Below are 23,544 nucleotides of genomic sequence, written 5' to 3'. Positions count from 1 at the left end.
GAAAAGACAGGAGTAAAGCCTCAATGTACTTTGGCTATTCATCTGTCACTCAAGCTCTCTGAATATGACATACTCATAGCCTTTCACACCCACAAAAAAAAAAAAAAAAATTTAAGGAGAAAAGGGTCAAATAATGTCCTAGTACCACTGAATCCTGGATAGATGGTTTAAAAAAAAAAAAAAAACGAACAAAAATACATGTTCTTCAATTTCAGATTTCAGACTCCCTTGAGATGATTTTATCTTGCCTTCGAAAGCCTCTTTATTCTTGATGTCTTTGTCATGTTTATTTTTTGTACTTATAGCAATTCGTATACCCTTGTAAGAAATTTTATACAGGGAGATAAATGCTAAGACATAATATTGAATGACTATTTGAATCCTTGTGTAAGATGGGTATTACTGCCTCTACTACGGAACTATGATCACAGAATGTGGAAGTAGCTTGCGCAAGGTCAAATAATGACTCAGGGAAAGAGCCAGAAATAAAATGATCCCTACCCTCCACCCCCATTTCTCTGCTAAAACACATTTTTCATAAATAACTTACATAGCATTTGCAATTCTGTGGGAAATCAGTATTCAAGGTTGTAGTACTCCCATCTTTTTTGCAGTTTCTATTTTCTAACTGCCAAACAAAGATAAGAGGAATATTTTGCTGAGATTCAGGCTGGTTATTTTTTCCTTCAAATATCCTTAGCTAAAGGATGACCTCAGATGTGATGAAAAGCGACCTCCACATCCTTCAGCAGCTGTTGAATCACTTCCGCAAAATACCTCAAAATGTTTCTCAATAACCCTGTAACTGACAAGTTAGAGCCCAATGAAACCCTGAAGGATTCCCCATGTGTGTGAGTGTGTGTGTGTGTGTACGTGAGAGAAAGACAGAGAGAGACAGAGACAGAGACAGAGAGACAGAGAGAGGGGTAGTCCATCATTTTTATTTTGGGACACGCCTATCTTCTTCAAGTATTGTATGTGTACTTGTGGGTGTCAAAGAAATTATATTTAAATAAACATTATTTAAAACCCCCATAACATAATACAATGAGAAACATCCTGGATGTTACAAAGCAAAGTTGAGAATGGCTGCTGCCCTCCCCTTCCCAGCAATGTCAACAATGGAAGAGAAATCCTGTGAAGTGAATAAGAATTCTCATCCATCAGACAACAGCACAAGGAGACAGAATGTACGGGCCAGCCAGGAATAAGAAAGCAATGTTCATCAAACTGATTGACAGGCGGGGTTATTTTAATACACTGTGGGACAATTCTTGTATTTCATGAATGCTAACGAAAACTCCGTCTGCAATAATAACAGTACATTCTGTAGTATATTATGGTTTACAAAGCACTTCCAAACGTGCAACCAGGATGGTGGTGAGAGCGGGCTCTCCCGGGTTTCCCCACATTAGCTACCGACCCCTGTGCTTGGCCTTTCACAAGCTCGGTTCCTCCGAAAATGAGGGCAGAGAAGCCCTCGTGTCTCAGGATCTTATGGATAGCAGATGGGACGATGCTGAGCTATAGGGGCTTGCAGGCGGCACTGAGACGGCCCTGGATTCTCACACCAGTCCTGCGGGAGGTCAGTGTTCACATCTGCAACTTGCAGATAAGAAACTGAGACTCAGAATGTTTCAGTGACATAGTCAAGGTTCCAAAATATACACATGGAGGAGAGAATCTGCATTTTCTGTTTCTTCTTTGAATACTTTTTCCAGTGTTTACAGCATTCACATTAAGTAGTGTCTTAGACTCAGTGCCATTTTTTCCGGCACCACTTGGGATTACAAAAGAGCCTGCTTAGAGAAGAAGGGGAAATGGCTCCCAACACTCTACTTTAGAAGGCAGCCAACAGTGGGGAGAAATGGGATTGGGGCTTAAAGATCTCGTTTCTCGTTCCAGTATGCACTCAACAGGGTTGTGTCCCACATAAGTTCAACCATCCTTTCTTCTCCCTTTTGTCTGTTTGCTTTTGTCTTTCTTGGTAAAAATGGGTCAACCTGCCTTAATCCCAGAGTTATAGTGAGCTTATAAGATTATTCACTCAGAATTCTAATAATATCTATGGAATGTGCATGTCCACATAAAAAGCTTCCAAAGGGTGGTGTCTGACATACATCCTCAGCAACTAGGACTTATGGGGCTGGACACACAAACACACACATACACACGAATATACTTATGAGTGAAAGTATCAGAAAAGATTAGTGGTCATCTGTATTAATGTATTAGTGGCCAATCCGTATTAATTATCTATAATACATACTGTAATGTATATTTTTCATTCTCTGTGTAGACCTCATTTGCTGTTCTTCATTTACGTAACAGTTGTGAGAAATTAAATGTATCTATGCTCCAGAATTATGCGGGATAATATCTATCGAATGCTTCTTCTGTGCCCACCCTGGTTTTGGGTGGTGGAAATACAGTGAGCAAGATGGATAAGATCTCTCTCCTCAGTGGGCTGCCAGTCGACCGCGCAAGTCAGAGGAGAAAGACAGTAATGCCCAGGGATATAATGATGGATGACGATGAAGACAAAGTTATGAGAGTCGAGTGCCTGGACTGCCTTCTTCAGATCTGGTGGTCAGGAATAGACCCTTTCAAAAGCTGATTCCAGAATGCAAAGGAGTTAGCCATGCACGAATCTGGGGGGAGACGGTCCCAGGTGGAAGGAACAGCTAATGCTAAGGCCCAAAGGGAAGGGTTGGCTTGTCACATCTGAGGAGCATCAGAAAGGCCAGTGTGGCCAGAGGAGCTGTGAGAGATGAGCTCCTAGAAGCAGGCAGGGCCCCCATCACCCAGGGCCTGGTAGGGGTTGCATTTGGCTGCATGTAAAGACACCAGTCACAGGGACTGCATCTACTAGGGGTTTGTTTTCCACACAACAAAACAGTCTGGAGGCAGGGTCCACTGCTCTGCAGAGACACCACAGAACCTCAAAGTCCCGCTTCCTTTGGTCTTCCTGTTCCGCCACCTTTAGCATACGGCTTTCATGCCTTTGGTTGCCTCGTGGTGGCAATACGATTGCTCTGCCTTCCACTTTCTGTCTGAATTCAAGGCGGTGTGAACAATGAAGTCACCAGGAGGAAGGGTGGTCCTCAAATCAAGAATGCAGAAACTTCCCCAGAAAACCCCAGTCGACTTCCACTTACATTTCAACGGCCAGAACTGCCTCGTGGCCCCCACTAGCTGTAAGGGAGGCTGGGGAAATATGGGTGTTTGTTTTCAAGCTAAATTCCTTAAACAACCGTATTTTCTTCAGTAGGAACGCTACGGGTTGGGCAGGTACTCACACCGTAAGGAATAGTTTGGATTCTCCTCTAGATGGGAAGGTATCTATGGGTAGGTGGGTGAGTCAGGAGTTCTGCTTCCACGCGTAAAACTAGGCATGGCTGTTAACACTAGAGTGTCTTGATCAGTGTGGTCCCAGAACAGGTCTCAGGGGAAGATATGGATCCTCTCAGGCCTTGGTGCAGCCCAGGGGTGACCGGAGCCTCCAGAGCCCTTGGGTAGCTTAATTCCTTCCTCAGCATGCTCCTTCTTTTACCCCCAGGGTCCCCTAGCAATGCCATGGGTCACTGAATCGAAGATGCCATCGCTCTTAACATATGACTTCAGGTACCACCAAGAGGAAACAACGCCGCCAACTAAACTATAACACAGTGTTTTCTAACCTAGAATTTTTATTTCATACTTCTTAGAAGTGGTTCTTTTAGACTTAAGGCATGAGTTTTTAACCATATAGCACTCTTGAACACACATAAAGAAGAAAATATTCATACAATTAATTTGGTTAGGTACCCTTAAAGCTTCTTTCTAGTTAGAATCAAATCATCAGTGTCTGTGGATTTCCTCACTCTGTTCTATGAATAGTGTTAGCGATGGACCATCTCCTGAAAGAGTGTTCCACTATTGATTTCAGATTTTCTTCTAAGCTGCTGACACCTGTCTGCGAGTTTGATGTGAATGCAAGACAAAGACAACTGTATCATGACTGCTGCCTGGCCAACAGCTGTCCTGCTGGTAGTGCTACTGAAACGTCGGGGGAAAGTCCCAGATCAACGTAGAGTATGTGCATTTCTCTGTGTGCCGTGATGCAAAGAGCTGGGCAGCGCCGAGTTAGACATCTGGGTAAGGGAGGTCAAGGGCGCAGGGGAATGTGAGTCTGGAGCTTAATGGAGAGGCAGGCATAGAGAAATGGGTTTGCAGATTTGGGATCCATAAGCGTATGGATGATAGTCCGTACGCATGATGGCCTCATGTGACCACTGAAGCCAAGTCTAGACGCGGAAGAGGGCTGGTGTTGAGCCTTGAGAGACTCAAGCGTTTAGAAATCTAGATAGAGGAGACAACCAACCCAGCTGGGAGTTAGAAGCCAAGCCTCCAGCCCAAGCACTGGATGTCAACGCCACGATGCGGCAACCCTGAAGCTAAGGAGGAAGGGGACGGTCAGCTAGGTCAAGTGCTGCTGACAGGTCAAGCAGGATGAGAGTGGAAGAGTGAACACTGGATCGGGCAGCATGGAGGTCACGAGTGACCATGATAAAAGGACGTTCCTGGCTGGTGGCAGCCTTTGTGGCGCTGATGACAACCAGACGGACGGGACTGGGTTGAGGAGCCGGGGGGGTGTGGGGGGTGTGGGGGGTGGGGTGGCGGTTGAGATGCTCTTCGAGCAGCTGTGCCGTCAAAGGGAGACATACAGCCAAGAGAGCCGATGGTGTTTCCTTTTCTAAAGACAATGGACATGTCTGAACGCTAATTTAACAAGGCGGGATTGTTGGTCAGTAGAGGATACCTGTTAGTTACAAAGCGCTTGAGAAGGCGAGAAGGTTGCAATCCGAGGCACAAGGCCAACGGGTCAGCTTTGGACAGAATCAAGACCCAACGCAACAGAAAGACGGCAGAGACAGGCGACACAGACGCAACCTTGCAAGACCTCTGTCCAGGTTTCCAGGCTTCACAGCTCTGCCTTTCTCTCCCGGGGGGAAGGCTCTCCCATTTGCAGCATCTTTTAACAAATCCCCGGTATTCTTGGGCCCCCGGTCGGTCCCACCTGGGGTCTCATTTCCGCACTTCACCGGTCGCTCCGAGCGGGAGCTGGGTGAGGCCATCTGGCAGACGGGCCTGTTCCCCGACGGCACACAGCACCCCTGGGCGCCCCACTGTTGAAGCTGTTTCCCCACCACCGTCACCGTCTATCTGGAGGGCTGGTGGAGCAGCGTACACGGGGTGCCACCCTCCCGCTGGGCTCTTTCCAACCTCGGGCGACTGTCGCCGCCGGCACCAACGCCCCCCTCTTCTAACCGCCAACGCCCCGCCCCCGCTCCCCTTCTTCCTCCTCCGCCCTTGGCCGAGGCGTCCAACGTGGCGCCGCCGACTGCGCATGCTCAATACCCGGGGCGCGCGGGCGCCGGCGGGGCGGGGCGGGGCGGGCGCAGTGACGCCACCGCGCAGCCGCGGGCTGGCGGGGCCGCGCCACGTAGGCGCGCGGCGGCCGCGCCCCCTCCAGGCGGCCGCGGTTTGTCTGCCTGCGCGCGGCCCCGCCGCCCCACGCACGCGCCTCCCTCGCTCCCGGCGCTCACGCTCGCGCGCACTTTTCTCCAGGCCCGCGAGCACTCGACGACCGCCGTCCAGGTCCCTCTGAAAGCCGGTCGCACCATGTCTTCGCCTCCCGAGGGGAAGCTAGAGACGAAAGCTGGACACCCGCCCGCCGGTACTGACTCGTTCCCACTTTCTCTCCTCTCGCGGGCCCGGAGGGCGGGCTCGAACCCGCGGGCACGGGGCGCGGAGCGCGGAGCGGGGCGCCGGGCGGGGGAGGCAGCCGGCCAGCCTGGGACGTGTCCGCTCGTGGGGTCTAAGTTAAACTCAGCCCCGCGCTGGTGAGACCTGTTTCTTTATGCGAAACATCGCAAGCCTGTGCGAGTTGCACGCAAATTAGAGTGACTTGAACAAGACCAGATGCACAACTTGCTCCCAGAAGTTTGGGCGGTGAATACTTACTTAGAATGTACAGATGTTTTAGAAAAACGAGTAGCCGAAACAACGACAAATCAGTGTTTTTAACGTCATGATGATAAATCGTAGGCTGACAGCATTACAAAAGAACCAAAGGAGCGGAAATCATTTTTATCATTAATCACTCAATATGACTTTTTTCCCCTCCAGTTTCTGTCGCATTCTGCTTTTCCTCAGAAGCGGTTTTGTGTTTTGCTTTTTGCTTTTGCACAGCCTAAACTTCCGAGCCGAGGAAGTTAAATGCAGGAAAGAGTCATCTTTCTTAGAAAATGTGTCTCTAACCAACCTTCACGCTCAAACCGTCTCCTCCCCTTTCTGAGCCCAGTTCCTGTTTGCTCTCTCGAATCTGCCCAAACTGGTGGATTGCTTCTTCTTCTCTCCTTTGGAATGACGATCGATCCATATGGAAGGACACTGGGAGGGAATCAAAGGTGACTGGGTCCCAGGATACGAGTCACTTCAGTGTGTGGGGTTTTTAGGGTCTTAGCTGCACACGTTAGTTAAAGCATCAACTCAGTTTGCTAATAACAGAAGCCTTAGCCAAACATGGCTGCTTTTTATGGAACATTTGTGCCATCTTCTTGTTAGAGGAAAGATTGCCCTAATTTCTGTCTGCCGCCCCCCACTATAGGGCACTAATTCTCTGCCTCAACACGGTGAATAGAGAAGTTCTTTACATATGTTGCATTCCAGAGTAGGGAATGCTTTTCACTAGTGAAGCAAGCTCTGAACAACAAGAAGACTGGCAGTAGGAAAGAAAAATGGCTAACTGATGCGTGGGGGTGTAAGAGCATGGGATTTTAGAAAATAGTTCCACTGTAATGGAAGATAGACTTCGGGGGTCTCTGTGTTGAATTAGTTTAAAATCAAAAAAGAACTTCAAAGGCATTTCCTTTAATGATAACTCTGACTTTTAATTCCTGCCCCGGAGGGTTCATGTCCATCATTCCTGCCTCATGACCTGGGCAGCACGGCAGGAGGGAACACCTGCATTTACACTCGTGGCCATGGACCACGCAGCAGCAGTCTGCACAGGGCTCCCCTGTCCCCGGGCAATGAGTGGCATTAGATGTATGTGTTGAAATGATACCAAAGCAAAGTAGCAGTAATGGAATTGCATATAGAGACAGCCATATGGAGAGTTTTAAGATCAGAGGTATAAACTGTCTATATTAACTCCCTGGGAGAAACTTCATGAAGGACTCTGATTTCCTTTGAATTGTAGACAGCTAGGCTGTGTGAGTTACAAGTTAAACATCTTATTTATGCCCAAGGAGAGGGGAGCCAGTGTATTTGTGCCGCTGTAGCAGTGAACTTGGGTTTTAAGTTTTGAGGCCTGTCACTTCTCTAGGGTTCAGTTTTCCAAATCCATGAAATGGGAGGTTCGGGCCAGATGGCCCCTGAGAAAGTAGCAGGGCGGGGCTGCCTTTGTGCTGTTCCTGTCGCCATCCATCAGGATTGGAGCCCAGGGGCAGTTAGTCCCACAGGTAAACTCCTCAAGTGACTTCAGGGCAGGTCCCTTAAGCCTTTGAGACCCCCGTCCAGCAGGAGCTGCTAAGGAAGCTGTCACTGTCATCCTGCATTTCCCAAGGCCGGTCACACTTGGCCAGGGGTGCAGGTTAGAAAGAGACCTTCCGTCCCTTGCGGTATGTTGCCTCCCAGGTAGTACCGCTCAGGTGCTTTTTCTCCCTGTGGTACAGAGGCCCCTGTGTGGAAGCCTGTTTTGGCAGAAAGTTCTGGGTGGCCTTGTTTACTCCGGTATGATCAGAGGTTAGACAGTTCTGCAGCTTAGATGTTAAAAAAAAAAAAAAAAAAAGGCAACCACTATAATAAAGGGTAGTCATCAAGTACCGCCCAGAGCCCAGTTCATAAATCAAAATAACAGCCTTAAAAACCCTGGGAACACTTTCATTAAGGGCTTAAGTTGGATAACAAGAGCTTGTGCTTAAATCTGCAACTGAAAGGACTAAAACTCTCCTACATGACTCTCTTCTTTTTCGTCTGTGTTTTCTCGTTACTGCTGTGTGAACCGGGGATGCACCTGTGCACTCCCACAGCCTCCCCCTGCCCGCCTGTTCTTCTTGCTTCCAGGGCTGGGTCCCATTGATGCGCGGTGCCTGGTTCAGGCACTCAATAAATAGCTCCCGAGTTCCTGCAGAGCCTCTCACCGCCTCTCCCTTGCTCCGTAGCGTGTGCGGCCCACAGCTCCCCTCCGCTGCTGAGTGTCCCCAGCGGGCACTGGGGGTGCAGGTTGGACGGTCAGCCAGCTTCGGCAGCAGCATTACAGCGGAACCTGTAACTAACATTTGCTGAGCGTTACAGTGCGTGGGGCATAGGGGAAGAAGAAGGATTTTCCCTTTACCCTTCTAGGTTCTTAGCTGAGATCCCCCTTATAAAGGACAGATTAACAAGGGAAAAACTGAAGTATAGGGGCTTCCATGGTGGCGCAGTGGTTGAGAACCCGCCTGCCAATGCAGGGGACACGGGTTCAAGCCCTGGTCTGGGAAGATCCCACATGCCGCGGAGCGACTAAGCCCGTGAGCCACAATTGCTGAGCCTGCGCGTCTGGAGCCTGTGCTCTGCAACAAGAGAGGCCGCGATAGTGAGAGGCCCGCGCATCGCGATGAAGAGTGGCCCCCACTCGCCGCAACTAGAGAGAAAGCCCTCGCACAGAAACGAAGACCCAACACAGCCATAAATAAATAAATAATTAATTAAAAAAAAAAAAAGTTAAAAAAAAAAAAAAAAACTGAAGTATAATAACATGTATATCTCCTGTATACATGGCAGATAACTCAAGAAAAATGAGTAACTCCCAACCGCCACCTTAAATAGTAAAGATGAAAAATGCCAGGGAGAAGGGGAGGCCCCCGTTATGGGAGGGAACCAGGAAGTGCACCAGGGGAAAGAAGACGGTTATGCAGATGTAAGATTCTCCTCCAATTTTGTCATCCTTTTCTTCCTGGTACAGAGAGAGAGACACTTACAAGGGGAGATTTTCCTTATAAATGTAAATGTTCCTAACAAGGGTGACTCCTCGGTATACGGCTTTTCCTTGTGTGCTGTTTCTTAATCAGCTCAAAATCATACTTCTGCCAAAGAGCCATGTTTTGGGGTGGCATGCTCTGCTCCCCTTCACCAGCCCAGTTCTAATCGCTCGGTCCTCATGAGCTCATTTAACTCGCAGTCACCTTACAGTTGGGATGCGGAGGACAACACACCCTCTGGAGGATTGTCGACACCCCCAAGCCTTGAACCGGCAGCCCTTCTCGACAGGGGGCTCCATCGCTTGCCGGGGGGCCTCCTCCCAAGGTGTGAGATTAATGAGGCTTCTGAAGAGCCTGGGAGAAAGGTGCTGGGCGAATAACTACAAAGTCCACCCCCTGAGTGGTGGTTGGCACTGCGTGGTGTCCTGCAGTGCGCTGGGGGCCGGGTCCTCTGGAAAAGTAACCAAGTCTTCACGATTTGAGACCTTGCCACTGCCCTCGGCCACAGATACCTGCGGAGACATGGGGTGAGACTGCTTGTTTTATGGGAGTTCTTGCAAACGCAGATTAGCAAAGTGAGTGAGGTTCTGTTTCGCCCAGCGGCAGCGCTCTGATCGCCGGCAGAAGCGGAGACGTGATGCCAAGCCCCACTGTTACTCCTGCCGGTTTCCATGAGTTTGTGGTGGCGACGGGGATGACGTCTCTTTGTTAAATACGTTTTGCCGGCCCTGGTCCCCCCCATTTCCAAGCGGAGCCAAAACCGTATGTCAGGAAAGTTCTCATAAATCTAATACAGGATAGCTTGGAGCATTACTAATTTTTACATATGGTTTTCTTTCAAGAGTAGACTTTATGTCCCTTCTAGAACTGAGTCAAATGGATTTATTAAAGTAAAATGGGAAAGAGACCACTTTGCTTTTCTTTAGTAACTTCAAAATAATTCAGTTCTCTGTTCTCTTAATCAGTCAGAGTGCATTTAAAGGGCTGTGGGTGATACTTCTCCCTGAATTATCTCCGTCGGGGGTTTTCATATTATCGCGGCCACTCTGTTGCTAGAAAGGCAAGACTGATTTGGTTTTTAGTGTATTAACCGTGCAATCGCAGGTGTGCTAAGCACGCCCCCAGCACCCTCAACCCGGTCACTGATCACTGCTTGAAGATACAGGAGAGAGGTCTGCCTTTGCTCCTGACATGCCAAGAAAAAAGAGAGACCCTGTTAGTCACTGCATTTTTTTTTTTTGATAATAATATTTTAATTTTAATCCGAACCTTTTTTTTTTTAAATTTATTTTGTTGAAAGTCACTGCATTTTTTTAAAGAAGCTCCCTGTCAGGGTGGGCCGAGCACCTCTAAGACGTGTTTTCGATTTCACCTCTGTGCTCTAGGACTTTGGGTGACAGACGGCGTCCTCCTCTTTTCTATGAGTGTCCTGTTTATTTCAGACGATGCCTGTGCACTCTTGCTTGGTTTTGTGAGTGGTTTCCCCTTCCCAGCTTCAGAAATTGTTTTGTTTGGATAGGGACTATTCACTTTTGTATAAAGTACTGTATCAGTTACAGTTTTATATTGTACTCACTAATTGCAACAGACAACCCCAAATCTCGGTGGCTGAGCCAGTCAAGGTTTATGTCTCTCCCGGTGGCCCTCCTACCAGGAGAAATGCAGAGGCCCAGGTCCCTCCTGCCCAGCGACTCCGCCTCTGCGGAGGGGACCGAGTGCAGGCCGTGGTGTCGGGGCCTTGTGGTGCTTCGGCCTGGGAGCGGCATGTGTCACTGCGTTAGTTTCCTGTGGCCACTGTAGCAAACATTTAATGGCTTAAAACAACACAACTTTATTATCTTCCAGTTCTGGAGGTGAGAAGTGCAAAATGGGTCTCACTGGGCAGAAATCATGGTGTTTGCAGCTTCCTTCTGGAAGCTGTAGGGGAGAATCCATTTTCTTGCCTCTTCCAGCTTCCAGAGGCCATCCACAACCTCAGTTCCATCTGCGACATTCCTTCCCCTTTGCCATGCAGCCCAACACATAAACGGGTTCCAGGGACTAGGGCGTGGCCATCGGGGGAGGGCACATTACTCTGCCTCTTTTTGCTGTATTAGGGCCACGACCCGGGTAAATGGCCCCAACCCAGCTGCAAGGGAGACTGGGGTTAGGGTTGATGAACGCTGCCTCACTGCCTGTCCCCAAGTACCTCCAGGCAGGGATGCTACTTCGTGGACTTTCTGAAATCCGCCGCCCTGAGCGCAAGGTTTTCCCCTGCGGCTGCCCACACCCTCCTCGGGTTTGGCCCAGTCGCGCCCGGCTGGCCCTTGTCTTGGCCTGCTCTCCGCGCGGTCTGTCCTCCGGGGCGGCCTGTCAGGGGATGGAGCGGGCCCTGCCCCATGCTCCACGCCTCTGAACCCCACGTCCCCTCCCCTGCGGGGTGAGCGGGCTTGCCGCCGTGTCACTGAAGGGCCTTCCCACCTTAACACCTTCCGACTCTGAGCGCAGAATAGCAGTTTCCCTTGTTAGGTCCTCAGTTTTCTTAGAGAGGAAACCGTCAGGGCTGCAAGTTCAGCAATTTATCTGGGACTCGCTTTTTAGCGCAAGCATCACTTTCCCCCGCTGCCTCAGGCCGGAAAGCTCCCTCCCGTGGGGGGAGCTGCACTTGGCCTCGGGGGTGAGGGGTGCCGGAGCTCCCGGGGTCCTCGTGACTCACTGCCTTTCACCCTTCAGCCTCCACTCTCCCTTCACGGGGCTCGCCACCTTCATGGGGCTCGCCACTCTCCCTTCACGGGGCTCCCCACCTCGGGGCCACCAGCCTCCCCAGACGGGCATGGCTCTTGTGCTGGCCAAGGAGCCTCCTCTCCTGGTGGAGCCCTTCCTCTTAACCGAGAGGGACCACAGTCCTTTGCCCTGATCCCACCACTGTCCCCCATCCCCGGGGCTGTCCGGTCCCGTGTCCACCTTGCTCTCCGGCCGCAGTGCTGCTCTACCTGAGATGATTACGTTCTCTGCTAACCTGCAGCTCTGGGTGTTTCTGGTTTGCTTTCTTTTGTTCTCACTGGAGCAGTTCTCGGAGACTTTCATCTGTTTTTTGTGCGTGGATTCGGTTTCCTTTGCATCACATTTCAGTAGCTCTTCTTGGGCAAGAACAAAGAAAGCATCCGCTCAGCACGGCAGCCAGGGCTGGGGCTGCTCCCCGGTGCGGGGTGCTTTTACTGTCCATCTAGGGACACCCTTCTCATCCCCCTGCCCGGCGTGCAGCTGGGGGGTCTTCCTAGCCTGCTGTCGAGTGTGGGCCCAGAGCCAGCTGTCGGGGACCATCTCACAGTCAGGCACCCAGATGCCTGAGGGGATGCCCGGCCCCGGGGGGATATGTCATCAGCTGCTTCCTCAATACTTGCCCACCTGACGAAGTCTGACCTGGAGGACGCTTCCTCTGCCCCCTTTGCTGCTTGGGTAGGAAGCTGCTCTGCAGAGAGCTTTCAGCATCAAACACACTTTCTTTCCTGGCCTAGACCCTCCCCATAGGCCATCACTCTTGTCTCTCCAAGGAGGAGTGTCGCTCTGTTTCCTGGAATGTTCAAGCAGGGCAAGGCCTGCGGGTTGTGATTAAAGGCGCAGGCTGCCGGGGTCAGAAGCTTGCTACCTGTGCGACCGGGGCCACTGGCTTCCCCTCCTCGTGGGGGTGGGGGGGGTCTACACCATAGGGTGATTGGAAAGTCGGGGGGTAGCGGGGCGCCTGGCCAGTGGTTAGAACAGGGCCTGGCATGTGGTGGCATGAAGAGTGGAAGGATTCTCCAGGATCTGCAGTTCTCCAGAACTTACTTAGATGTGGTGAGATCCTGACGACAGTCCTGGAGGTGGTCAGCTGACCAGGGCAGTGGAGCGCCCCATGGTGGGCGAGCACTTTGCGGGGTGTGTCACTCACTCCCCAACAACCCGGTACATCGGTCCTGCCATCCCCACTTTACACGTGAGGAAACTGTGGGGAGGAGGTGGTAAACCACCAAGGACTCGCACACTGGAGGGTTCTCTAAGTGCTAGATGCTAGTTGTGAAAACCCGTCTCCTAAGAGTAGCTAAGAGTTGAGCATTCATGGGAACCAGGCCCTGGCGGAGGTGTTTCACATGGGCTCACTCCTTCAGTCCTCAGAGAACCCCTGGGGGGAGAGCACTGCCACCCTTTCTTCACAGACGGGACCCTGAGACAGTGCCAGCAACTTGCCAACACACACACACACACACACACACACACACACACACACACACAGAGGCAGAGCTGGGATTTGAACCCAGGAATCTAGCTCCAGTATCCATGCCCTTAACTTCAGCTTGGCGCTCCTGTTAAGAGGAAGCTTGTTATTCTTTTTCTTCCCCTCCCTTAAATTTATTTATTTATTTATTTATTTTTGGCTGCGTTGGGTCTTCGTTGCTGCACACCAGCTTTCTCTAGTTGCAGCGAGCGGGGGCTACTCTACGTTGAGGAGCATGGGCTCTAGGCACCCGGGCTTCAGTAGTTGCAGCGTGTGGGCTCAGTAGTTGTGGCTCACAGGCTGTAGAGCGCAGGCTCAGTAGTGTGGTGCATGGACTTAGTTGCTCCGCGGCCTGTGGGATCTTCCTGGACTGGGGAGTGAACCCATGTCCCCTGCATTGGCAGGCCGATTCTTAACCACTGCGCAGCTTGTTATTCGTGAAATTTGAAGCTCACATTTGAATAACAAGCACCACAACAAAAATCTGAGTTTTTTTTTTTTACTAATGTCTCAGAAAAATACTTACATTCACAAAGAATTCTGCAAAGATTTCTGCAGAAATAACTCTGCCTTTGCATTTTTTTCCAATGAAGAGTCCTGGAGACAGTAATAAAACATTCGATAAATATGTGCTGTCGTATTTTTTGGCAGTCGTGCAAGTTAGAATGAATCTGTCTCAGCCTTGAGTTATTATTATTATTGCCACTTTTTATTGCTGCATTAATCACCACACATACTGTGAGAGATTGATGAAGTTAATTGTTTTTATAAACTAGATTAAATGAAGTGCTAATGTGGGGTGACTGGGTTTGGACGTGTGTAGTTACGTCAACAGAGAAGTGGACAGGCTCCCTGTGAGCTCCCCGAGATGTGATTGTTTCGAACGTCACCTTGACATTCATCCTCCATTCCTTTTGTAGTGAGTTGTACACTCTTTTTACTGTTAGCCAGTTTATAGAACACACCTGGGATTTATAGTTTTAAGGTTTTTGTGTCTGCCAGGTTGAAATGATTCAGAGATTATTTTTAAATGGACATCTGTATTAGTTCGCTAAGGCTGCTATAACAAAATACCACAGACTGGGTGGTTTCAACGACAGAAATTTATTTTCTCACAGTTCTGGAGGCCAGAAGTCCAAGATCAAGGTGCTGGCAGGTGTTTTCTCCTGAGGCCTCTCTCCTTGCTTGCAGATGGCCGCCTTCTCACTGCGTCCTCACGTGGCCTTTCCTCTGAACACGTGCATCCCTGGTGTCTCTTTCTCTTCTGATAAGAGCATCAGTCCTATCAGATTAGGACCCCACCATAACAGCCTAATTTTAACTTAATTGCCTCTTTAGGGGCCCTGTCTCCAAATCCAGTCAGGTCTGAAGTTCTGAAAATTAGGGCTTCAACCTATGAATTTAGGGAGATCACAGTTCAGCTCATAACAGCACCTTTAATCAGTTTCTCATGGGCCTGGGATAGGGGTGGGATAAATGGGGGAGGAAAATGAATTTTAAAAAAATTTAGTGGGACAGTACTTCTAGCCTCCTCTTTTGGCCAAAAACATTCATAATCTTACATTTCAAGAGAGTGAGTAGATAATTATCTTAAATATATTACAGAAGTTTATTTTCAGCCTCCATTTCTTAAGGTTTGGCAGGCTACATAACCTGGGAAATCTTGATAAGCCACCTGCAAATGGTATTTTTGTTTTCTTATTTTTTCTTTTTTTAATATGAACCCAAAGTGAGGGAAATCTGTAGGAATCACACCCAAAAAAGTAGCTAAATTCAGAACAGTTAGCCTGAGCCTTGGGCCCACATGAGGCAGGAAGTGACCTGGTGTCTCTTCCTCTTTTTATAAGAGCACCAGTCATACTGGATTAGGGCCCCACCCCTATGGCCTCATTTAACCCAAGACCCCAGCTGAAAGCTGGTGCTCATAGGCCAAACTCATGGATAAAGGGTGCAGGAAAAAACTGTCCAGCAACACAGTGGGGTGGTGGGGAAGCTGGTGTGTTTCAGCCTGGCCTCTGGATGGCAAACAAAGACTCCTGGAGAATTTGAAACTGCAGGCCTGCCTTTACATGGGCGATGAGTTCAAATTTACACTGTTTGGCCATTCCTGTTCTCAGTTAATGTAAAAAGGATTGCCAGGTTTGACAGAAGCATGTACAGCATGTCTCCAAAGGGATGCTGCCTGCACCCCACACCCCAGAGGATCCCCACAGATAAAGGCTTACTGAAGACAAGCCCATGGCCCACACTCACCTCAAACAAGAGCCAGAATCAGAGAAAAACGAACAGTGAATGAGACTCCTGAGGACCTCAGATAATAAAATAATTAGATATACAGCCATGAGACAAGTATCCCTAAAACGATTAAATACATAAAAGAATTAAAAACACGAGATATGAGTAACGCACTATCAAATAAAGACCAGACAGATTTGAGGGGGGAAGAGCTCTAGAAATGAAAAATAAAAACGATCGGAATAAAAATCGGTCAGGATAAAAGCAGATTGTTGAGAGAATTACTGGACAGGGTTATATTTCCTTCTTAACAAAGTAAATGTCCCCTCCCCACTGAAAAGAAGTGATGGTGGCAGCAGGGAGACTCCTGTTCCAAAACCAGACCAGCAGACGCATCATTAAACACGGGCCTTTATTTCACATGCCCTCTGCTTTGCTTTCCTCTGACGGACTGCAGCTGGGTACCGCTGGCCATGCAACAGGCATTGTCAGCTTCCTGAATCCTCCCGGGGAAATTGAAAACTAATAAACCCGAAGTGTATAAGCCTCAGGGTGTTTCACATTCTCCTTCCTGTTCGCAGCATCATAAAGAAACCAGTCCTGGGCTTTCATAATTCAGCAGGGTCCAATGTAATTTGAAACACCGGAGGATGTGGCCTGGCAAGCTGGTTGTACTGTGTGGTCAGAGCAGGGCTGTGGCAGGACGCGGAGTGGCTATCCTGAGGAAGGAGGGTGAACACCCTGGGCCCCACACCCGAACCTGGGGCCAGTGAGCTCAGTTAATACACTCTACTTTCTATCAAGTGCCAGGAAGCTGCTGAGCACCTCTGTCTTCGTCCTTTTGGGCTGCTATAACTGAATACCACAGACTGGGTGGCTTGTAAACAACAGACATTCTCCCTGTTCTGAAGGCTAGAAGTCCAAGGTCAGGGCACCAGCAGATTCGGTGTCTGGTGATGTCCTGCTTTCTAGTTCACAGACGGCTGTATGCTCTGTCCTCACCTGGCAGAAAGGGTGAGGGAGCTCTCTGGGGTCTCTTTGTAAGGGCACTAATTCCATTCATGAGGGCTCCACCCTCATGACCTAAGCACCTTCCAAAGTCCCCACCTCCAAACAGCATCACTTTGGGGGTTAGGATTCAACAGCCTCTCTTCTCATCTAAACTTCTCCATCTTAGGACGTGGCTCTTGTCCCCTTTCTGGAGATGAAGCATTGAGGCTTTGAGAGGCTGACTAATCTAAGACCATATAGCTGAGGACATGGAGGGACTTGCTGACCCTAAAACATGCACAGTCGACTGCCATGTGGGGCTGGCTTTTTGGATGTAAGGCCAGCATTTCCAAACTTTATCCCATGGAACACTAGAGTCCTGAAGAATGATAACCAGCATTCCCTGGGGGAGGAGTTCTGTGGTGAAATACACTTGGGAAAGATGGCACATTATATGCCCCATATAAAGCTTACAATGCACACTAAAGGCAGAAAATCTGTCATGAGGAAACACATTTAATTTTTCAACCTCGCATTTCCCACACTTAATAGATCCTAGAATCCCCACTTCTGTTGTCATTTTTTTCTCTTGCAAAACATTATTAACATACTAGCCATTAAGGGAATACAAATCAAACTACAATAAGACACCACTTCACACCCACTAGAATAACTATAAAAAGATAGACAATAACAAGAGTTGGCAAGCATGTGGAGAAATTGGAACCCCTACTGGTTGGAATGTAAACAGTTCCATGGCTTTGGAAAGCATTTGGGGATCCTTCAAAAGGGTAAATATGGGGTTACCATGTGACGCAGCTATTCCACTCCTGCATATGTACCAAGGAAATGAGGGTATATGTCCATGTGTCCACACAAAAACTTGTACATACACAGTTGTTTATATCTGCATTATTCACAGTAGCCCAAAAGTGGAAACAATGCAAATGACCACCACAGATGAATGGATGACAAAATGGGGTCCACCATGCGTGCTGTGGAGTATGATTTAGCCATGAAAACGAGTGAAGTACTGACACAGGCTGTGACATGGATGGACCTTGGAAACATTATGCTAAGTGAAAAAGCCTGTCACCAAAGACTATGTATTTTATGATTCCGTTTATGTCAAATGTCCAGAAGAGGCAAATGCAGGTGACTGGTTGCTAGGAGCTGGGGGAGAAGAGGGATTGGAGAGTGACCGGTGATGGGTTTCTGTTTAGGGTGATGAACATGTTTGAAAAGGATCGTGTGCAACTCTGAATACACTCAAAACCAGAGAACTGAACACTTTAAATGGGTGGATTATATTGTATGTGAATTATATGTCACTAAGGCTGTTTTTAAAAACCAAATAAACTTCTGCCAACTCTAGGGTTTCACAGCACAGTTTGGGAAAGGTTGCCACCGGAGTGGACTCTGGCTGTGTGCACAGCAGCTGTCCTGTGTCACCTGTGGCTGTATCACCCCTTCGAAAGCACCATCTGCATTTGAGAAAATATTACAGGCAGGGATTAAGTGGGGTTTTTTTTTGCATCGAGAAGCTGAGTATAACCGAAAGCAAGCAGCCACTGTGTCCACACGGTTTATACTCTGGTTGCACTACTGCTCTTACCAAATACTTGAAAGGAGACCAGACAAACAGAGGAGCCTTGGAAACTTTCTAAGTGGATCTGAAGTAAGAGACAGCGTTGAGTGTCACATCATATTGAATCTCCCTCTGACAGCCTTAACCTCTGCGGTTAATCACCGTCGCCGCCGGCTGATCTGGACTAACCTGGGGCCATGGGACAAACACACACTCTCAAGCTAGTTCCCCTGCCGTCCGGTGGTTCCGTGTCCACACTGATCATACCCTCTTTGTCTTCACTGCAGTGAAAGCCGGTGGGATGCGAATTGTGCAGAAACACCCGCATTCTGGAGACACCAGAGAAGAAAAGGACAAAGACGACCAGGAGTGGGAAAGCCCCAGGTAGGAGAGTTCTGGCGAACCTTGAGATGTCTCACAAATCACCGTTATTCAGTTAAACGTTAACGTTTGTTCTCTGCTCCGTGCTTCTGATAACCCCTGGGCTTCGTGGGCCCTGTGCTGTGTGCTTTTCCTCTCCTGAGCAGTGACGTGGGGCTTGTGTTCCCAGACGGGAGAAACAGGGCATCGAGAGTACGCCCTCTGCCTGCATAAATCCGAGCGGGTGCATCTGTCTGTGGGCAGAAGCCCTGAACCCCCACTACCATACTGAAATCGCCCACAGACCTTTGAAAATGCCATACTAGTTGAATCTCTGGGCTGGGCCTGGCATTCTGTGCAGTGAGAGCAGAGAACTACTGATTTAAATAATGTTTACAAACGTTAGGGCTTTGCCAGTTTCAGCCAAGCAGAATCACTGAGGCCACACCCTTATGAGTGACCGAGTGCCCTTAAACGACATCTCTGCCCCCAGCTCCCCGGGTCCCTGCCAGCTCGTCTTCCTACAACACCACCATCTCTGTTTACACCTGTCTTCCTTGGTGATTCTGATGTCAAGTTTGGTCCAACCACCTTGATACAAGTCCATTTCCTTCCACCTTGTAACATAGAAACGTGCGCCACCAATGCGCACCTGTCTGTGAGCTTGTCCATGTAAAGGAAAGTGGACACTAAGCTTTCTGCCTTATAACTCGCCCCCGGACAAGTCTCAGTCAGAGGAAAAGGAAGTGTGGAGGGCAGCCAACCTGTGTTTCTGTACTTCATTCCGACAGTCCTGAATAGCAGGTGGAACGCTCCCTGGGTTACACGTGGGAGACTGAAGACCGCAGAGGCCACACGCTTGCCATGCCGAGCAGGAGCTAAACCCAGGTCTGGGGTCCAGAGCAGGACAGGCTTCCATAAGAGTAGCTGCCGACAGCACGCACCCCCTAAGAAGGACGTGCATGTGCTTGGTGACCCCACGTGTCTGCTTACATATGTGCTGCGCCGTTGGGTATTTTCTATAAAACCTCATGTGATATGACTTACAGGGCAGTCACTGGAGGGGAGGACAAAATTTGAGGTGAAGTTTCTGAGTGATTATTGCCCATTTTAAATCATGAGATGAGCAACGGGAAGGTTCTGCCTAAGTTGTGGTTTTATAAAAGAAGAAGGTGGTTTAAAGAAAATTCTAGAATTTTCTTTCCACTGGCTATCTTCACAAAGCTGTGTTTGGCACGTAACAACATCAGGAATTCTCCTACAGGTCCACGGTCCTGTATCTGAAAACCTTGGGGCCTAATTTATTTCAGAATTCAGAAATTCTGTTGTTTTAGGAGAGGAAGCAGGTTTTAGGAGTATAAGACCGTACACATTCCATACAGCACCCGTAGTGGGGTCTCGGGCAGCCTAATCTGTGTATGATGTTCACACCAGCAGAGATGCATTTTAAAAATTTACAGACTTGGATCAGTCCAGGTTAAGTTTCGCCTGCATAAGAGTTGTAACGAAACTTTAGTTTAGTGTGCGAGAACATTCTTGGATTTGGAACCGAAGATAAGAGCATGTGGCCTGTAGTCATTTCCTCCTCTAGGAAACCCAGGATGTCACTTCCCTTCATACCCACTGGTTCCCTAAGAAGGAAGAGAGGATGAGACAGAGAGCCATGCCTGGGAAAAAATCCTGGAAAGTTAATGAAACGTGCTTTTCTGCATGAGTTTAAGTGGAATAAGGGACACATAGCTATTTCTCTGCATAACACAATGTCAATACAGTGACAGATGATAATTTATTAGCGTGTTTAGAAATAAGGACAGAACAGCCCATTAGTTTTCTTTCTGTTGATTTTTTTTCTCATGAGGTGAAATACAGCATTTATGGAAGATGTACAATTTAAATATATGTGCTAGAGGATGAACGATTGCATGAGAAAGGGGAGAGCACCCAGCTCTCTAGATTTTAGCATCTTACCCACTTTGAAGGTTGGTTGGAATGAAGTGTTTTGAAGCAGGCGGACTGCAGGGCAGGGTTTGCATGTGAGCAAGGGTATGTGTGTTCCCTGCAGTCAAATTGTTGTACTGTGTTCCTCATGGGTGTGTTAACTCTTGTCCTCTGGACTTTGGCTTCTCTCTTTACTGCTGTGGGTTAAACCACCGGACACACCATTGACAGAAGGGGTAAGCCCCTGCAGACTCAGAAGCTATTGGCATATGTTGCCAATACAATTTCTTCCAAACCCCTGCACCAGACCTGGTACTCTGTATAATAGGTCATTTCCATCACCATGCACTCCCTGTTTTTCTGGTGGGCTAACTGAATAGTCATAGTTAATAATGGTCATTGATAATGTTACAGAATGCAGCAAACCTGGCCCTGTTCTAAGTGCTCTGCCCATGTTTTTTCATTTGAACTACTTGCAACTGCTCTATTCTCATCCCTCTTTGAGAGTTGGTTCTTGATTATTATCCTCATTCCAGATTACTACTCCCACTTCAACGGCTCAGAGCGGTTAAGTGACTTTTCCAAGGGCACATAGCGAGTGAGTGGCAGAGCCAGCATTCCAGAGTGGCAGCTGGGTCCATAGTCCCCCACTCTTAGCCCCTGGCCTGTGTGTACCAACTGAGTGCCTGTTTTGTGCTGGGCACTTACTAAGTGCTTCCCATTGGGTTTAATGCGCAAACCACCTAAAAGTTGGTATTACTATGCCCATTACACAGATGAAGAAACCAAGGCCCAGTGAGGTTATCTGACCCAACGATATGTAGCCAGTCAATGGTCTGGCCAGGATTCAGTCCTGACCCTGTCTTGACTTGGAAACCTATGTCCTTAATAGGCTACAGAAGCCCCCTGAACTGACAAAATATTTTTAGGATCAACAGACTGTAAATCCAAATCCCTCTGTAAAATAAACTTATTGATTCTGGGGTTGCCCATAACCTATTCCATAGTCCTCAAGCCCATAATCCCACCCATGCAGCCCTACCATCAGTAGATGGCCTAATTCCAGCTTACAACAGCGTTTCAGGGCACTGGGCTGGTTTTACTTTACATGTGGAAAGACCTCTTTATTTCCAGAATTTGTCAGACATTTAATGTTTTACATTAATTTCCCTTGGAAATGTCATGGCATGTGACTTCAACATTCATATCACCCTAATCCTAAAGTTCTATATTTTTTCATGTTTTGATCCAAGTGTTCTTCAGATATGAAAATAAGTGCCCAGTCTCAGATGCCAATTTCCTCCTTAGAGCTGCATTTGCAAAACTCTTTGCTTTCCTTCCCAGATATTTAAAATTGGCTTTGTATTTACTGACTCATCTCTGGTGGCTTCCTTCCACAATCAGTAAATCAAGTACTGATTACAGAGAAAATGAACAACTGGAGCGTTAAAGAGGTTATTATGTGACCCAAAAAAAACCCCAAACACTTTTACTTGTAATCTTTTTTTGCAAGTCTTTATGTTACTCTTACTCCCCATAATCTTGTAACTTTTCAGATATAATAATAAAATAATTTCTTCTGCCACCAAATTGTTTTGAAATGCTTCATTTAAAAAAAGAAAAAATGATAATGTAGCACAAATTTGAAAATGTTTCCCAAGAATTCCATCAAGCTGAGTTCTAGTTACCTGTGGCTCTTCATATCGAAACAGAGTAAGAGACTTCATTGTTACGAGCTAATACTTTCCTGAGTGGCTGCTGGATTCCATCTCAGAACTGACCCAATCAAGGAAAGCTCTGATCTTCCTCAAAGCCTTCTGTTGAGCATATTAAGATGAAGTGCCCAGTTTCATTATGTAAAAGAGAAATTGCAGCATAGAATGGACTTCAGTAGTCAGTAGGATTCACTAAAAAACAGTGTAGTGGTGAACATGTACTGAGGTCCTACCATGAATCGAGCTTGATAAAACAAATATCTAAAAAGGTAGGTGACAGGAAGAGTAAAGTAGAAATGGAAGGGTTTGTGTGTGGACTGGGGGTGGGTAGGAAAGGGGTGGAAGGAAGAGGGAAGTGGGGATGGGGCAATAAGGGTAGGAAGGGAGCAGCCCTTCTTTGAGCTCGGCAATTTGTACAGCTCTGACCCAGGGCTGTGGTGCTGCTTTGTGTTCACATACCCCCAAGATAAGCAAACAATTCCAATCATCCAGAATGTGGGAGAGATCCAAGATGGAATACACACACAGTAACAGATGGATCTAATTGTAATACAAAGGCTACTATTACCAACTGAAAGGCGTGGGTAGGAGAGCGACCTAACCTAAGTACAATAATAGTATTTGGGGAAACAGTATTTTGACTGGATACTATAAGGCTAAAGACAAAAAATGCAAAAAACTGTGCATAAATGCTACACTCCAGTTAGTAAATATGTCTTCAGGGGTTTGGGTTAGCAATTCTGAAATTGCTTTATGTGTATATTACAATTGAACAAACAAGTAAATATCTTGTGGCTAATAAAGAGTCAAATTTCTCACTGTTAGAGAAAGAAGCTTACAAATAGGAAAGGGGGAAGACTAAAATGGCTTTGTGGTGCTTAATTGGAATTGGAGGTATTAGTATGAACTCATAGTTTTAAATGGATGGATGGTTGGATGGATAGTAGATACATACAGACATGTACATACATACATAAATAAATATACATGGGGGAGGATGAGTGTACACACCTGTACTTCCCAGCTGTGTTCACCGACAGGGCATAAAAGAACTGGCACCATGTAGCCATGAGCATTCCTAGGGCCAGGATCTTGGTTTCTAAACATTCCCCAATCAAGTGAACTAGGGTGTTTTGGAGAAGTAGTTAATTCCAGGACCAGGGCTGGAAAAATACCAGATGAGCCAGGAACAACTTGTAGCGCCAGAACATAAGGAAAATTCCAGAAAGGATGGGACATGTCAAAACAACACAGAAGCCAACCTGAAGGCACACCTAGTGGCAAAGATGGAACAATTTGTGATAAAATAAATAATGATAGTATTGGAATATAACCCATAGAGTAAAATAGATATCCATGAGTCCATACTGATATAAATAAGTTGAATACATAAATGAGAAGGGGCAGCTCTTCTTTATAGAAGAACTCCAATTAATATTGGTGTAAGGAAGGCGGGAACTAGAATATCACCAATAG

At 47.7% G+C, this 23,544-nt stretch overlaps 1 protein-coding gene across 1 annotated transcript in view; it reads left to right on the top strand.

Moving 5' to 3' along the window:
- The first annotated feature begins 5,506 nt into the window (after positions 1 to 5,506).
- DAP (death associated protein) overlaps positions 5,507 to 23,544 on the top strand; it is a 61,581-nt gene continuing 43,543 nt past the window's right edge. Inside the window, exons 1-2 of the mRNA XM_068535143.1 lie at positions 5,507 to 5,719; positions 18,343 to 18,439. Coding sequence (XP_068391244.1) covers positions 5,665 to 5,719; positions 18,343 to 18,439 — 152 coding nt within the window. The 5' untranslated portion in view covers positions 5,507 to 5,664. The remainder of the gene's footprint in view (positions 5,720 to 18,342; positions 18,440 to 23,544) is intronic.

Source organism: Eschrichtius robustus, chromosome 2 (genome assembly GCF_028021215.1).
Source record: "Eschrichtius robustus isolate mEscRob2 chromosome 2, mEscRob2.pri, whole genome shotgun sequence".
Lineage (NCBI taxonomy): Eukaryota > Metazoa > Chordata > Mammalia > Artiodactyla > Eschrichtiidae > Eschrichtius > Eschrichtius robustus.
Note: the sequence above shows the minus strand (reverse complement) of the source record. Positions and strands in the feature narration are given on the sequence as shown.